Source organism: Archocentrus centrarchus, chromosome 4 (assembly GCF_007364275.1).
Source record: "Archocentrus centrarchus isolate MPI-CPG fArcCen1 chromosome 4, fArcCen1, whole genome shotgun sequence".
NCBI classification, from domain to species: Eukaryota; Metazoa; Chordata; class Actinopteri; order Cichliformes; family Cichlidae; genus Archocentrus; species Archocentrus centrarchus.
In genome coordinates this window covers 13,613,544-13,631,384 of record NC_044349.1, presented here as the reverse complement: position 1 = coordinate 13,631,384, position 17,841 = coordinate 13,613,544, and the positions used below count along the sequence as shown (strand labels likewise).

The window sequence follows — 17,841 nt, the reverse complement described above, 5'->3', positions numbered from 1 at the left end:
TGTCCAGGTATGCAAATACATAAACAGTCTGAGAAATAACATATACTCCGATCAATACATACATTAGAAGGTTTAAAAAAAGTATTAAAGATTAAAAGCCTAAAGTAATACTACTATTAGTGATTGTCTAACAATGTTATATGTAAGACTTTCACAGGACTATCTATAAATAATAGGCAACTTTAAGGTTTTGAAGTGTTCATGTCTTTGTGTTGGCTGGCAACTTTCATTTAATTTTAATGATTCTTTTGTATGGCAGGAACAGTGCTCACTGATCAACAACAACAACAACAAAAGAATAAATTTAATTGAACCAAAGTGAGCCAATGATCTGTGTTTTGGCAGCGGTGGCTCCTCTGCCCCTTGGGTCTCTTCCTCATTCATTTTTCTCTGACATCCTTGTTGGCACAAACACACGAAGAGATGCAAGTGAAGGAAGAGAGGGGACATGTTAGCATAATAAAGCACAACCATGGGCATGGGCTCACAGCCGGCCCCAACCTTTTGATATCAACTCATCAGATTACTTTAATCTTAAAGATAATTTACTTTGATCACTAATGTTAAACATCAGTTGCCTCACTCCGCAGCACAACTTTTTAATTTCCACTTCCTGCATGTCATTTCCCCTGCTCTTTCTCCCTCTTTTCCTGTCTGCTTTACTGTCCTATTCAGCAATAATGGCTAAAATACATTAAAAAAAAAAAAAAAACCCTGGCAAGTGCATTTTAATCACTGATCATCAACATGTATATAGTAGCAGTGTGGGTAATGAATTAACAAGGAAAAAGGCAACGCAGTGATTAAGTTACTGGGATAACATAAAGCTGTGGAACAGCTTCAGTGTTCTTAAGTATGGACTCACCATTTTCCCAGAAAATATGCTCTCACTTAGGATTATGTGATATCTGGCCTCTGTTAAAGCCAGATGTGATAATTCACATCACTTTCATCTGCAGCAAACTGATCCAGAAACATCTGCCATGTTTGCCTATCAGTTTATTGAGTTTTCCTCTAACAGTGTGCCTCAGTGTTGTGATGGCAGTTATGTCTGTTTCACAGGGGGGTGTGAAGCAGGGAGGAGGAACCGACCTGAGCTCCAGCTGCGTGAATCGCTCAGTGAGCGGCTGAGAGAGGTAAACCTCTAGCACGCCGTTTTGAAATTACAGTCCATCACGTTCAGATTCAATTTCCTTCTTTCCTTTGTAACTGGTCTCCAGTTTATGCAAAGTTTTCCACCTGCTGTTGGGAACTAGCAGCTTTTCTGAAGCACAGGAAGCATTTTTTTATTTCTTGAAGAAGCAGGCTGTTCAATAGGAGCAGGGACCGCTACTGTGGCTGAACAAAGAAACCTTAAAAAAGGTTGAATAACAGCAACTAACTATGAGACAGGTTTAACTGAGTTAGTTTAATTGAAAGAAGGGGATTCACAGTCTTTTGATTTCAGTTACAGGCTGTTACATGTTCTTACAACCCATAAAAAGAGAATTTACTGCAGGCCTTTGTGTGCTTCGTTTAAAAATCCTACAAAGTAACCTCAATCATCCACCAAGTGAGGACATGGAGCCTATTGGATTGTCTAGTTCTTGTTAGATTTGTTTGTAAAATGTATCCTATTAAGAACAAAAGTTTCATGTGGTAGCTTAAATTCCACTTACAGAAACTCACTACTCTTCAGTATTTTAGAGATTCCATGATTTCCTTTGGTCTCGGTCCAAGGTCATCCATAACAAATGCATTCATGTCACTGTGTTTTCTTTAAGCCAGGTGTTGATTCAGAGCTGTGTGGGTGCTGAAAAATGACTCAGTCTGTGCAAGTTACTCCAAAGCTGCCTGGTAAGAAACTACACGAAGAAGCCTGTGTTACTGTAATTCCAGCTTAATATCAAGTCTATTTTTGTGTCCAGAAAAATGTGAATATTTTCATTTAGAAATTAGGGTTGGGCATTGCAGCATGTAGTTTTTATAAATCACTTTAACTATATATCACATAATTAGTTTTAACCTGATAGGACGGCAATGGAATTAACCACATTTAGTTGCGATGGTGTCAGGGTATCTGGCACCGTTTGATGTGTCTTTAAGACACATAGATCAACTCCAATTTATTATGATACATTGCAGCCAAGCATTCAAGTCCTTCCTTGTCAATGCTGAAGCAATAAATTAGACATGACTTTTTTTTTTTTGCTGTTTAAAACAGGAGTGCTTTTGTGTCTTGTGAAGCTGTAATAGTTTGATGGTAGCCTGAGGGTTTTTTCCCCCAGTTAATTATATGACGATGCAATGGTTTATGATTAATATCCTGTTTAGTTTGTATAATTGTTGATCACCCATACCAAAGAAGCATACCAAAATGCCAACAAAGGCAGTGAAGAAGCAGCTGGTAAAGACGGATATACAAAATGTAAAATATTCAGATTTGCATATTCAGATAGGAACTCATTTGTTACAGCTCACTGAAATTTTTTGGAGAAACACTGAGCATGAATGGAATTTTTGTTCATAAGAAATTCTGTTGTCCACTGACATGTCCTTCTCTATTCAGATCTAGGCTCCCCGTTCATTTACCCCAGTCAAGAGGAGGCAGATCAGCAAGGCTCTTACTCTGTCCAGACTCCGTATGGATTTCAGCTGGATCTAGACTTTCTTAAATATGTAGAAGAGATAGAAAGTGGGCACAACCTCCGTCGTGCACCCATCAGCTCTCGGCGCTCTGGCCGGGGCCTAAAACTCTCCCAGAGAAGTCCAGGTGTGGGGGGGCGTACTAGTGGCTGGACATCCACTGAGTCACTATCATCTCCGGTCAGCGAAGATGGGAGAGCTCCTCCACCACCGCCACCACGTAACCGCCTTGGGTCGGCTCCCTGTGAGACAGTCTCCCTTTCCCCTGTAACCCTTCTCAGTGCTCCTCCTCTCTCTGCTGGGGTCAAAGTACCACCTCCTCCACCACAACGTAACCCCAGAGTTGAGCGGACTCTGTTGGAAACCAGTCGGCGGCTACAGCAGGAACAAACCCACCAGAATCAAAATGGTGCGCGCTTCCAGCTTGCAGATCCTCCCAAACAGCTCTTACCCTCTCCAGCCATGCAGGCTCTGCAAAGTAGCTGGACGAAACCCAGTCCTCAGACCTCGGGGCGTAGCACTCCAGCTGCTGGCACCACTGTGACCCCAATCCCACCCAGCCAGCTGCAAACAGTTAGAGAGCAAATGGCAACAGCCTTGAAGCAGCTGAAGGAGATGGAAGAAAGAGTAAAGGGTGTTCCTGCACTTGAGAAAGAAGTGGCCAAGCTTCGTGCGGAGAAAGATATGCTCTTGTTAGCTCTGCAGGAGAAGAAGGCAGCCATGGAGTTAGCCCAGCAGAAGCAACAGTCTACAGAGTCTTCCACCCAAACCACAGAGACCCTCCACACTGACCACAGTCGATTGACTTCACCAACCTCGACTGGACACAGAAGTCTTGTAAAACCTGGTGAGCTGAAAAGGCTGACAGAAAAGTTTGAGGGGAAAGAAGAGAAACCTCCAAAACTGTCATGTAAGGCATTAGTAAATGCTCCAGAAAAAATAGCCATTCAGAAGAAGTCAGTGGCTGTAGGGGATGACATACCAATGGCCTCTGTTGTTTTATACTACAGAGATAGTGTAAAAGATGCATCTGAAGGCACCAGGGTGAATGTTTGTGAGAAATGCACAGAAACAGAGCGCCCCTTGGTTCAGGAGGAGGGAACACAAACTAAAGTAGAGATGGAAGAGGCTGAGGTTTGGGTCATGGAGTCACTACTTGGCCTGACCACAGAAGCACAGCGGGAGATAGACACCTTACAGGACACCATTAAATTCCAGCAGGAGTCCATTGTGACTCTAGAGGATCGGTTGAGTGTAGCCGACAAAGACCTGGGAGCCCTTAAAGCGCAGATGGAGGAAAAAATCTCCAAAGTCACATTTGAGAAGGGGGTCCTTGCCAAACCTGACATGGCAAATGCCCAAACAGAAACACTAACTTCTGTACTAAAGCATGCTGCAGTTTTCTGTCATCCAGAGGTGGCTGATGCATGTGTAGGTGAAGATGTAGAGGCAGATCAAACTGAACAGGGCACACAGACTGATGCATTAGAGACACCAGAAGAACAAGTTCCAGCTGCTCCAGTCGTACTGGTCAGTACTGGCTGCCAATGGGAGAACTTGTGTGAGGAAAAGACTGAAGAGCAGAAAGTCAGTGTACCAAAGAGAAGACAGCTGACCATCGCTGAATACAAGGTCTCACCGGAAGAAGAAGTTGCTGGAACAGTTAACAATCAAGAGGAAGATGATGGAGACAAGACTGCTGTCAGCAACACCAAGACAGGTCAGTACTGTGTGGCTTCACTGCAGATTTTACGAGCTAGGGCTAAATAATTCATGGCTTGCAGTTAACATTAAAGATGCACTGATCCAACTTTTCCAAGTTCTGATTCTGACATAGACATCCTGACTTATACCAAGTACTGATCTGATAAAATAAGATGTTTTTCTCACTGTGAAGAGACTGAGAATCGTTTGTGCATAAGGCAACATCAGGCTTGACATATACATCACTCTCCTAAACTTGTAAAATAAACTGCAGCAAATGAGTATCCTAGATTATAAATGCACTGAATTGTTATTTAGTAAGATAAGTGACAAAAATAAACTAAATTTATTCACATTACTGACCTGAATTTATTTGCAGTAGCCTCATTCTGACTCATGCTGAGCTTAGAGTGCTGCACATGGTCACACTAATTTTTCCTTTCCTCCTCTCACTCTGAGTTTACCTCCTTTTACGATTCCTTGCACATCGTGCAAAATAAAAGCCTCCAAACACGTGTTACCCTGAGCCTAAGACGGTGAGAGTGAGCGAGAGAAGGCGCTGCTGCTGTCAAAGCCTTTCAGTTTTTACTGTCAGCTGCCAGTGCTACCCCTCAGCTTCCTGGAGGTAGAATCTTTAGGTGGCACAAACACCCTGGAAATACAAGTTCTTGAACACATAATTACCAGGTCTCAGTAGATCTTAATTCAAAAGCAAATGGCTAAGTAAGAACCAGGAAAAATGCTAAAATCATAATATAAACCACTGAGAATACTGTCACTTTCTGTGAATGGTATTATTATGGAACTTAGTCATCTGAGATTTTTGGTAGATGCATCTATGGCATCAATTTGAACATCATAGGTGTCCTTGCTCTCAAGCTATCACATTCACAAGCTTTTCAGAAAACTTGACCTCTGACCTTGACCTTGGTGAAGGTTGCCGAGATTCAAACTCGTCACAAGATTTTTAGTAGAAGCATCTATGGTATGAATTTGAACATCCTAGGTCACATCGTTCTCGTGTTCACAAAGTTAAAAGTTGGCCGCCTGCTGGGGGTCACCCCATCAGCCTTTGTCGGCTACTTAAACTACTGAAAACATACAAATAAAACCTGCTTGCAGAGCTCAAATGAACTGCCTCCAAGCTCCTGCTGTTTTTGTTAGCCTCTTTAAGGCTATGTTACCTCTCCTACTAGCAACTGGTGTGCTGCTGCTGATGCGTGGCATTGGAAATGACATACGACTATTGAATGGGTCAGCTGTAGATCGGCTTGTTTTCACCAATGCTAGATTGAGCTTTTTAGTGTCAGGATCAAAAATACTGGATCGGTGCACTCCTAGTCTTAATATGCAGTTAAAATTTCACCTTCACTTCAGGCTGCAGAAAAGCTGAACTGTATTGCCTGCCTCCCCCCAACCACTTTCTCATTCACTCATTGAGCCTTCTGCTCTGGCATGTCCTCAGATGTACTTTGAACTATTTTTTTGCCTCCTTTATGGCAACAGGTTTGCTGAAGTCTATCATGAAGAGGAAAGACGGGAGTAACGCAGGGGAGAATCGCACCAGTGGCAAGAAGAGCCTGCAGTTTGTTGGTATTCTAAATGGAGGGTGAGTTACTGTAATGTGAAACCAAATTTTTATTTTTACCTCTGCAAAAATAAAATAAGTGGCGGCAAACAGTCTAAAGGAGGGCAATGACATTCTGACCAGGTCACAGGTTTGATAATTAAGAAATAAAAACTTCTTTTTAAACAGAGCTAGGGAACTGTAGAAGTTGTCGGGTATTTCAGCAGATATTTGCCATCTTCCAGATATGAGTCAACATCCAGTGAAGAAGAGGAGGAAGAAGATGAAGAAGAAGATGGGAGTTCTTCTGGAGAAAGTGTAGAAGTCGAGTGCTTGGACAGCACTGAAGAAGATGAGGGAGCTTTGGAGGAAGAAACATCAGAGGAGGAGAGAAACGTTAACCTGGATGAGAGCGACACCGACAGAGAGGAAACGCTGAGAGCTGCAAATTATTCATCCGATACTGTGAAAGAAAAGTAGGCTGTTTCGAAAATGAAAAATGTTTTTTTCTATGGTGATTAAAGTCTAGTGCTTTGTGTTAATGCTTTCATATAATGTATGGGGAAAAAAAGATCCTGTAAATATGCAAACATAATCCAACTTCACACGTTTGCCTGCTTGTCACAGGTTTGAGCTGAGCTCAAAAATGCGTGAAGCCTGTCTTATTCTGAAGAACCACCTAAACGATGACCTCAAAACACTGAAGAGTAAGGAAGTGGTATGTACCTGCATTCTTCTTCAGTTTTCATCTCCAAGGGACACATTTAATACTATCCCCAACAATGGTGGGAAAAGTGTTAACTTTAAAGTTGATAAAAGCTGTCGGACTTAGCTTCATGAGCTTTGTGGAAAAATAACAGCGTCATCATGCAAAGAAAAGGCTCAGGAACTGAGCGTGTTGGAGTTAAACAGGACATTCAGTGGACCTAACTGGTTACTATAATCTTGAGACACAGAGGAGTTTTACTTGCGCGTACACAGTATACTTAAGTATAAGACAATGTTCACAAACTGAGAAAAAAGGGGGTGAATTAGCAAGAGTAAAAATCGGCTTCATTGTTGTTTATTTATATATATATATATATATATATTATTATATAAAAAAAAAAATCTACTTTAGCTTTTTTTGGCTCATTTGTTCAAAGTTCATGACTATATATCACTTCCTATCCTCACCTTCAGCTCTCCAGCACCCATACCGTCCAACTCGAGTGGTTTCGTATCTCCAGCGCTAAGATGGCTCAGCCGTCGCGAGTTTCTGACTACCTGATGGCGTTCTCTGAGGTGTCGTCAATGCTGCTGGCGCACGTAGTCAACATGACAGATGGCAATGGGAATACAGCTCTTCACTACAGTGTCTCCCACTCTAACTTTGGTGTGGTCGAACTGCTGCTGGACACAGGTTAGCAGCGGTTTTCACAGAATGATAGTCCTGACTTGATTTAATGTTAGCACACAGTTACTGTCCTAATTGGAGGTCGGCCAAGACCAAACAATATTCCGATGTGGTTCGGCACCCCCTTTATGCAGGCGTGTTTCAGATTTTGCAGTTTCAACTCATCAACATTCCATGCCCCATGGGGAAATGGAAAAAAAAACACACACACACACATTCAGTGTGCAGTCAAAGGTAGTATAGGAACTAAAACCTGCTTTATTCAGTGAGTGTAGCAGTATCCTTCTGTTTAATAAACAGTCAGGGGGAACTTTTGTTTCTACTGTGGAACATTTGTATAATTTACAATAATGAGTGTTTGAGGCAGATATAAATGGGAATTTAAAGTGGACCTGTTACACTCATTTCTAGCTCCTTATGTTTATTCTTCTAGAGCAGCTTTGCATGATTCATATCTCTTACCTTATACTGGATGTTTGGTGCAGCCTCTCAGATCATAGAGTGTGTAAACCAAACTGTTGCAGTATGTAGTGTTGGTGGTTTGCTCTGCTCTGTTAAAGGCCACCTTCCTTTACAGCCAGATTTCTTCTGATTGGCTACCCCTTGCAAATAGAAGGTTTAAACAGCAGGTGGGGGCTCTGCTGTGCTCGCAGCAAGAGTTGACCATCTTAAGAGTATACCCTCTCAATGCCATGCAGAGCCAACAGTATTTAAAAAAAAAAAAAAACAAAAAACCCTAAAAGAAACAAAACTGAGCATTCAGGTCAGTCTGAAGCCTGAGCTTTTGGCTCACATGAATTACTTGCACATACATGGACCTCATTTTTTTTCAAACTTTGGTCATGTTTAATGTGCGCGTTCATCATTTTAACAGTGTATATACATGACCATTTTAACTGCTCTTGAGATTTTGATCAGGAGTGTATTCACTGGTCAACATACTGTAGGCTACATGCCAATTCATTTGAACTAAGCTAAAGCTGACTGACGCTCCTGATGATACTGATGCTTGAATACGTGGTAATTACAGGTGTGTGCTCTGTGGATAAGCAGAACAAGGCGGGCTACACGGCCATCATGCTGGCTGCTCTCTCAACTGTGAAGAAGGAGGACGACATGGCTGTGGTCAAGAAGCTCTTCAGTCAGGGTAACGTCAACGCCAAGGCCAGCCAGGCAAGTCATCAGCAGTTCATCGTGCAGCTCTTAGACTGCACAAATCTGTGTTCTACGCAGTCTTTCACGTTCTCACAGATATTTTAAAGCAGGCATTCCTTTTATATGCAAGTCATTTTTAGCCTGTTTTACTTAGTTTAATTTAATTACTAACTTTAATTTTGTTCATGTTTTATTTTGAAATTCCACAGGATTTAACATTTCATCAGGGCAGAAGGTTTTAGTACTCGTGACTTTAACATGCCAATACATAGTTATTTATACTAAAAACAAAAACAACCATACCCCCTGAGAAATGCGAATGAGCAACGTGTTTAGAAAAGCACACAAAGAGCTTCTGTGAATGTGTAGTGGACTCCATCAGCCAGAAGCATTTTTTTTCATTTAAAATGTAGCAATCTTGGCTCTGTGGCCTTTGGCTAATGAATGTAGACTAATTTAAAGACAAGGAACTGGAAGAACAAAAAAAATTATACAAAATACAGGACAAATTTAATTCAGCCAAATCTGGTTTATCATGGTTATTTACATTTTTACATTCATTGTCAAAAAAGTGGATTATTTTGTTTTTAGACTACAATAATTTCTAAACTTCTGTTGGAAAACGACAGTTCAGGGAATAATGCTTCCGTATTCCCTGTTTATTTCTAAGTGGAGCTGTTAAGGACGTGCCCATTGTTGTAATGAACTGCAATACTGCATTCAGAGCTGGAAGCCTGAGGCGTGATTGGGCATATCTTAGATTAGATTAAGCAAATGTGTAGCCTAACATGGCACACAAGTCACTCACGAGAACCTGTTGACTATAAGTGGTTTTATCCCTCAGTTGATCTAATCAGGTTGAGCAGTGTATGTGTTTTGACACAGCGCCTGATGGGTTTTTCCACTGCCAAGTCACAGGACCGAATTTATGGCATCACTGGCTATAAATCCAATTACTGGTGCTTGTTATTGTTGCTGTGGGTAATTAAGCATGAGGCACGCAATGCACTTTTTGGGTAAGGAGTTTTAGTCGTACTATTCTTTTTTTTTTTCTGCTGTGTTTTATATTTTGGATCAGTTTTGGGCTTAATCACATAGCCAGAAGCACTTTTTGGGCTTAATTTTACTCTACCTTTAATGCACCATTTGACCTTTTTGAGTCACATTTTTTTTACACCTAAAACCACTTCAACAATTCCTCCTGACAGTATGCATGTTCAGTGGAGTCCTTTATGGTAACGTAACTGGTGATGGCAGTGCTCTTGATTCTTGAGTAGGATGTGTATTCAGTTATGGCCGTTTTCCTTGTAGCTGGACTTTGGGGAGACTTTCTCCTTTTCAAAGGTTTGATTCATCAGCGTTCATTTCTCTGATTCTTTTTGGCAAGACAGAAGCATCTCGTTTTATAGATGCAAAAATTACCATTCTGTGACTGCACCTGGAAGCGATGATGCAAAATCATATTACGTGTCTGGAATTTAATTTGCTGCCTACTACAGAGTAAACAGCTGTCTGTTATATATAGTGGGGAGTAGTAGGTGAATGAATGATGAGCTAGAGGATATGATGCACAAATATTTTGCAGTAGTAGCAGTAAAAGGCCAGAAAATGTCATTGCCTTAATAAATGAATGATTGCTACATGATTGAAATAACCCTTTAAAACAGGGCAGTTAAACCACCACAATTTTAGGTATGGCCTGAAAAAGTGCACTCTGCTGGAATGTAATTTATCCAAAAATAAAGCAGTCTGACCTGAAAGGGTTCTGTGTGCGTGGTTGTGTGTGAACAAAAGTAAAAACCTCCTATTGAAGTCAACACTCAAGTTTTAAAACATCAGAAACCTTCTCGTTACTTATATGATGATCTCACCAATGTGACAATTATCCAAACTATGTAAGAAAAATAAATTACATTTGTAATTCTTTACCCTTGCAGGCAGGCCAGACGGCATTAATGTTAGCAGTTAGCCATGGGCGTCAGGAGATGGTGCGGGCGCTGCTCGAGTGTGGCGCCGACGTCAATGTGCAGGACGACGAGGGATCAACAGCTCTCATGTGTGCCAGCGAGCATGGCCGAACTGAGATCGTCAAACTGCTCCTGGAACAGCCTGGGTGCGACATATCATTGTGGATCATGTAAGACATTAGCAATTTAAGCAATTTAACTAGCTGATGCAATGACAGAAACTTGAGCCCAACACTGAAGCCAGTTGATGTCTGCCAAAAACATCCAGGAGCTTTCTTGTCTGGGATTCAGCTTAATCTCTTCTCAGGAAAACAACTACTCCTGGGAAACTGGTCTATGTAGTTTCCTCTTCTTGTCATTCTTTTCTTCTCCATTTCTTCCTATTTAGAAAGATGGGCTGAAAGCTTAAGTGTCACAATCAGATTAGACTCAAGTTGGTGCTGTATACCGGAAACACAGTGACTGGACTACTCGTGAGTCCTGGGGGAAAAATTAAAAAGTCAAAACCCCTCTGTTAACAGACCTGCAGATTTCAGACACAGTGGCCTGCAGCCTCTTACTCTGGTCCTCTGCATTTTTTCACCATTCGACTCGTACAGAAATCAGCAGCAACTGCTCATGTCTGAAAAGAAACAATCTTTTTGTAGGAAAAGGTTAAAAAGAAAATGTTTTTATGGGATTGCTTTTTAGGGTCTCAAGGATCCAGGATGTACAAGATATTTTAACAGCCAAAGGGTTTGTGCATAAATCTTAAAATTAAAGTTTCTCAGCAGAAAAGGTACTTTTTCAAGCAAAGGTCTTACTACAGAAAAGAACTGTTCTCACTGCTGCTTTCCAGCTCTTATATCGCCACAGCCTTCCGATTGTTAAAGTGATTTTACAGTGGATTTCTCTAGATGCTTGAAGAGAAGCCAGCCAGACAGATATTTGAGTGTTAGCATCTGTGCCAGAATGAGTTGGCCATTTGGTGGAGGCAGCTCATGGTTTGGTGTCTCAGTACAGCACAGCTGGACTGAGGGGGGAGGGATTTGGAAAAGCCCCCACCTCCCCACTCCACTGAAAACACAGGATTGCATGACAAACTTTGACTGTAAGATGAGAGTGGATACAGTAACGAGTGCAGTGCTGGTGCAGAACCTTCTTTTACTTTCACTTCACAGATTACATGAACTAAAACTGTAAATGTATAGATTTGTTCCAACTACCAATACTATACTATTACTACAAACCCAATTTTGAAAAACGTTGGGACCATGTGTAAAATGTACGTGAAAACAGAATGCAGTGACTTGCAAATCTCATAAACCCACATCTCACTAATATTTTTCTTGAAATGGACCATTTTAAGAAAAATATTGACTCATTTTGAATTTGATAACACATCTCTACAAAGCTAGAACAGGGCCATGTTTGCCACTTTGTAGTGTCCCCTCTACTTTTAACGTCAGTCTCCAAATGTCTGGGAACTGAGGAGACGGAGGCCCTGTATGATGAAGCGAGTTCAACATACTCAGGGTCTCCTTCTGAAATCTGGTTTCATTTACCCCAAAATTGGCAGTCAGGATCAGCAGTCACACGAATCTCGTTATCAACTTAAGCTAACCCAGGTTTTCCCCCCTTCATGCACATGAAAACAGTGGCGCTGGCAGCAGCTGACAATCACAAAGGATAAGTGTACTCAGTGACGTGCGGTGAGGGTCGTGACTGGTGAGGCACTGACGTCATCACATCAGATTTACAAACATATAGCTTATTCACCATTTGATTGGCAACAGTTGTTTTGTTTAACATTAACATAGTCTGAAGCAAACCTTTTAGCTCCGGTGTTGGTCTTCCTTTAATTATTATCTTCTGCTTCGATTGAAAGTCCAGTTTAGAAAATTCTTTCAGTTGAGTTATGTAATCTTCCATGTTGAACATAAGGCCAAGCAACAGGAAAAACTAACTGGCCTTGCTAACTGTTTATGGTAGCTTGCCGCCGAGGAGTCGTAGAGTCCCTGGGATCACCAGCGCCCCCTACCATGAGGCACGAGAACTGCGTGCCTCACCTAGTGTCTCTTCGCAGCAGTTTCATGATCGCTCAACACAAGAATGCATTACACACACAACAGTTGTTAATGAAAAAACAACAAAAAAAACTGTGCATTATATACACCAGCTAAAATATAGAAATTTAGTTCATATAGTAAAAGTGTTAGAACATTTTAATAGCCACATGCAAAGGGAAAGTAATCCGGTCTCACTGCATAGCATGCCAGCACAGTTAGTAGTCATTGGCAATGACTATACTGAGCCGCACCACGGATTGCGCAATCCGTGGTGCGGCTCGCCGGGCTGGTGCCTCACCGTTCGTCTCTTAGTATTTGACCGGCAAATGCGAAAATTCAGCGATTTTGAAAAAACTAATCTAAAAATGGTGTAGTTAAATGGAAAAGAACTTTAAAATACAAATCACTGAATGAATATAACCATTTAATTTATTTTTTAATTTTATATTTCCACGATGACAGGTGAGGCCGTGCCTCACCTGCCTCCCCTGACTGCACGTCACTGAGTGTACTCCAGGAGAGTGTGTGTATATGTGTATAAAAAAAAAAAAATCCTATATTAAGTAATGTTCACTGGGGAAATGGAACAACTTTAGCTGTTATTAACCTTTCAACTGGCCTGGATCTAAGAGATCTTCCTGGAAGAGTGAAGCTATTTTCTGGAGAGCTGATTGGTTCCAGCATAAATTATCCCTTTTAAATGAGCTGGGGCCCAGAGAAGATGGTGGCATTTCTTGATCATGTTCACGTAAGGCTTCTTCTCTGCATCATAGAGCGTTAACCTGCATGCGTGGTTCGCACAGCAAATTGTGTTCACAGCAATGATTTCTAGAAGTGTTCCTGAGCCTTTACAGTGATTTCCATGACACTGTTTTTAATGCAGTGATGCCTGAGGTCCCGAAGATCACGGGCATCCAATACTGATTTTCACCCTTGTCCCTTGTGCACAGATTCCTAACTCTTTTAAGATTATGTACTGTTGAGATTTTACACTGAGAAACATTTTTCTGAACGTGTTCCACAATTTGTAGACAGTTTTTGCAGACTGGTGAACCTCTGCCCATTATTGCCTGCCATTCTAACCCAAACATGTTACTGACCTGTTGCCAGATAACTTAATTAGTTGGAAAATGTTCCTTCAGCTTTTTTTTTTTTTGGTTTAGTGCTGCTTATGTTTCCAGCCTTTTGTTGCTCCCGTCCCGTGATGTTTGGGATGCGTTGCTGCCATCAAATTCAAAATGAGCTGAGATTTTTCATGAAATATTAAAATGTCTCAGTTTAAATATCTGATGTTTTCCATGTTCTATTATGAATAAAATGTGGGTTTATCAGATTTCAAAATCAGCCTGTTTTTATTTACATTTTCCACAGCATCCCAACCTTTTTTCAGAATCAAGTTTGTACTATACTACTACTAATACTGCTACTACAACAAATGACAAGGAGTGGGACATTTTGGAAAAGCCACATAAAAAATGTTATCCTCTGCATTTTTTTAATTGACAGAACAGGAAAAAAACCGCAATGTATTGCTAAACTCTAAGCCCACGAGTTTGTCTTCGTGTCGGGCAACTAGGGGGATGCATGATGATGAATGGCCCGATTAAGGTTAATCACAGGTGGCAGAAAGGTAACAAAACTGACCAAACAACCAGAAAACAGAACATCCATGCATAACGTCTATCCTGCAGTTGATCTCAACTGTAAAGCTTTATGCACTTAAAAATCACCTGGATTCTTAGAGTGTGGAAAAAAAAAAACCCTCTTACTCTCTTTCTGTATGTCGTTTCTCTCTCCGTCTTTCCTCTGTCGCAGGATGGCAGCAATGCTCTGTCCATCGCACTGGAGGCGTCCCACAATGACACAGCTGTGCTGCTCTATGCTCATATGAACTACGCCAAGACTCAGACTGCTGCGGTGAGTTCATTTGAGACATATTATAAAAGAAGGATTTAAGTTAATTCCCCCACCCACCGCCTCTTTCTCCTCTTTCTCGAAAATACAATTTATTTTAGGCTATAGAAAAAAATTCACATAATCTGTACATAAAAGCGTCACACGGTATGAATAATTAGATTGGTAAGAACTGAGAGGCATGCTCACCATCATGGCCTCACACACGATCTCTGGAAGAACCGCAACTCTTGATGATAGTCAATAGCTTCTCCCACTCTAGGAAATAATTAACTACAAAATTAACTTACAGCAGTGCTTAATCTGTCATTCAGCAGACAACTGTAATAAATTAACAGTGGAAAAACAAACCCTGCCCTCCACTATCAGTCAAAAGTTTGGGACATCCTGTCCAAACTTTTGACTGGTACTGTATATTTAGAGAACTTACCTGCTCTCTACACATCTACACATTGTTCAAACGTCAGGCCAAACTCCCTCTCCTTTATATGATATTTGGCATATTCCCCCAGGAACTTGAACTTAAAAAGAATCCAAGAGGGCCTGGACTGGTTTGGCAGTTCGTGGCTCCAAACCAGACAGAGGCCAAGTTTAGTCTCAAGGAGAGGTGAGAAACAAATCAAATACAAATCTTAAAACTATTTATTTTTTTTTTTTAATCAGACTCTCTTAAGGATATCACGAGTGACTTGGTAACAATACACAAACAACACAGCATGGTTACAAGCACTGTGTGTTTTGTATAGTGGTCACATGCCACCCCATGACAAGAATGATGCCATTCTGCTTAAAAAAAAAATCTAATATAATGCCATGAGCCATTCTCACAAAGTCTGGCCTACCTTATATGAAAAAGGTGGTTAGAATTAGTTGTGATCCAAACATTACTTGAGCAGTGTTGATTAGGTTTACCACCTTAAAGAGAGGACCAGTTTCAGGAATCAAAATTTTAATAGTTTTTTCCCTTCCTTCCAGCAAGGAAATAGAGCTTCGCTTTGCTATGCTGGATTAACCTAATCACACACACACAGACACCAGCAGTAAAAAAAAAAAAAAAAATTCCACACGCACATTTTAGTGAGGATGTGCAACAGTATGAATCATGGCTACATCTGATGACAAAAGCTATCATTTCAACCAAATCAGCATGTTTTCCTCTGAGCAGGCCCGATTCAAAAATCATCGCTTCAAAAGTTTCGGATGGTTATGATAATAAAGTGATTACTGCTTGGTAAGAATTTCCTTTCTGTCAAATCTGATTGTAAATTACAGTACAATTTGATTAAGACATCCAATCTGGCCAAAACAGACACAATGAGACTGATTCAGCCCTGAAAAGTGAAGCCATGTGCTTCCTTTATGAAACAAAACACCCCCCCCCCTTTTTTTTTTCATTAGCCCCCATCTCTCAGCTAATTTTATATTTATGTAACTTACAATGGCTCTACTGCACTATTGTGGCTAGCTATGGTTACATTTAGGGTTGTAAGATGAGATGTAAGATTTCAAAGTCATCAGCTTTAAATCTTAAAGAAATAGCATGCATGTTAGGCAAAGTTAGTTCACACAAACCACCTACAGTGGGTGATGTCTCTTATATTTAAAGTTGGTAGGATCAGTTCCTCTGCAGAGCTCCAAGCTTTAGTTAGGGTGTGGGCTGCACCAAATAAAAGGTGCACTGCTGCCCCCTTTAGGTGTTACCACAGTTGTGCAGACTATGGCGTATGGGAAAGCAATGAATGAATGTTTCATTACCATCAAGCTAATATTATTACTACTACTCATTTTAGGCTTTGTAAACTGATTTATAAATAACTGAAATTTGAATGGACGCACAATGAATAACAGTAAATATGTAATATTAACAGTGATAAATAATGTGTATTTATTAATGTATCATTAATAAATCCTCATTTAAAACGTCCTGTCCTTTATGCTGCGTCTTTCAGGGGAGTCCAAAGGCCCAGCCACAGAGCCCCACGAGCCCACACAAGTGCTGGCCTGCAGACTGACACAATCAAAGCCGCTGACTGAAGCGGACACACCAGCAAACATAACTGGATATGAGCTTTGAAAAGCTCCACTGGAATTTACTTAAACACATATTTATAGTTTGCCATATGTCCTCCATTTACACTGATCAGCCACAACATAAAAACCACTGACGGGTGAAGTGAAAAGTAATTAGATTATTTTGTTATTATACCGTATTCCACTGGTAAACTTTGGGCACTGGCATTTATGTGGATGGTAATTTGACAGAATTTAGACTCCCTCCCCAGTCAGTGTATCTCGCCACACCACAAAAACTGCTCAGAAACAGCTCAAGAACATGACAAAGAACCCAATATGTTGAACCAGCCTCCAACCAACCAGCCTTTTCACATCCCAAGCCCCTGGAACAAGCCCCACAAACCCACAGAACCAAAACACCCGTGTGCCAGGAATCCCTTTTCATGCTCTGACAGGTCAGAGCTGGGACGCCTACACTACATAAGGCAGGACTTTTTAATGTTCTCGCTGATCAGTGTATAAATATTTTCAAGAGAATATTATATTTCCATAAGATTCTTGAATGGTTATTATCTACTTATGTGCTGTTAAAAATTAGGTCTCTAAGGTATGTTTATTTTTTCTGTGACATGCCTTGAGATCTTACATTTATCATTTGCACACCACTAATATTTTACTATTAAGGGCGACACATCATAAGCACATAATATACATTTGTTCTTTTATATATACACGCACACAGTGACATGACAACGCATATGTACAGTAAATCCCAGTGTCATCACAACCTATCACGTGGACATCATATCAGCTGTGCATTACTGACGCCAAATCATACACGATCTTCCTTTACTGCTCTGCCTTGGTTAACTGATGTGTAAACCTTAACTGTCATAGTCTGCACTAACTGTCTATGCATTGTATGTTATAAATGTTTACATATATAAATGCAGTATATATTGTCTAAAATAAACATATTTACATAAAAGTTTGTGGGTGTTGGTGTTTCACAGCATTTGGCAGATTTTTTTTTTCCCCTTTATAACACCAGATGCAACCCCAAAGGGATTTGTCTTCTCCAAGGATTGAACCGGGGATCTTTTTGCCCGTTAGATGTGTAAAACACCACACTACAAAGCCACACTATTATCTAAAGAATTTAGTTATAGACATGCAGTGGGACAACTGGGTTAGTGGGACGCGCTGCCCTGCTGGTGTAGAAAAAGAGAAAGAGAGATAAATGTAACTTTAGTTGAATTCTGAAGCAACTTTAAATCTAAAAAGACAAAACATGTTTTAAAATTTAGCCATGAATTAAAAAAAAAAACCCAAAAAGCTGAGTATGCACAGAATGAATTTCGTACAGCAAGCCATTCATTTTTTTTTTTTTTTTACCAAAATTTACCTGTGTTTTAAAAGTTAATAATTCAGTTCCCTTCTAACAGGAAGAAA

The 17,841-nt window shown here is 40.6% G+C and overlaps 1 protein-coding gene across 3 annotated transcripts in view; it reads left to right on the top strand.

The window, feature by feature from the left end:
* kank3 (KN motif and ankyrin repeat domains 3) overlaps window positions 1-17,336 on the top strand; it is a 39,185-nt gene extending 21,849 nt beyond the window's left edge. The window contains exons 2-13 of one of the 3 annotated variants that reach the window (XM_030727335.1): window positions 1,063-1,136; window positions 1,764-1,836; window positions 2,549-4,345; window positions 5,836-5,938; window positions 6,142-6,372; window positions 6,524-6,614; window positions 7,079-7,298; window positions 8,323-8,465; window positions 10,385-10,575; window positions 11,515-11,524; window positions 14,278-14,379; window positions 16,326-17,336. In XM_030727335.1, coding sequence (XP_030583195.1) covers window positions 1,800-1,836; window positions 2,549-4,345; window positions 5,836-5,938; window positions 6,142-6,372; window positions 6,524-6,614; window positions 7,079-7,298; window positions 8,323-8,465; window positions 10,385-10,575; window positions 11,515-11,524; window positions 14,278-14,379; window positions 16,326-16,388 — 2,988 coding nt within the window. In that variant the 5' untranslated portion in view covers window positions 1,063-1,136; window positions 1,764-1,799 and the 3' untranslated portion in view covers window positions 16,389-17,336. Of the gene's footprint in view, window positions 1-1,062; window positions 1,137-1,763; window positions 1,837-2,548; window positions 4,346-5,835; window positions 5,939-6,141; window positions 6,373-6,523; window positions 6,615-7,078; window positions 7,299-8,322; window positions 8,466-10,384; window positions 10,585-11,514; window positions 11,525-14,277; window positions 14,380-16,325 lie in introns of all 3 variants that reach the window. The other 2 variants (XM_030727334.1, XM_030727333.1) reach the window with 2 other exon arrangements.
* The last annotated feature ends 505 nt before the right edge of the window (window positions 17,337-17,841 follow it).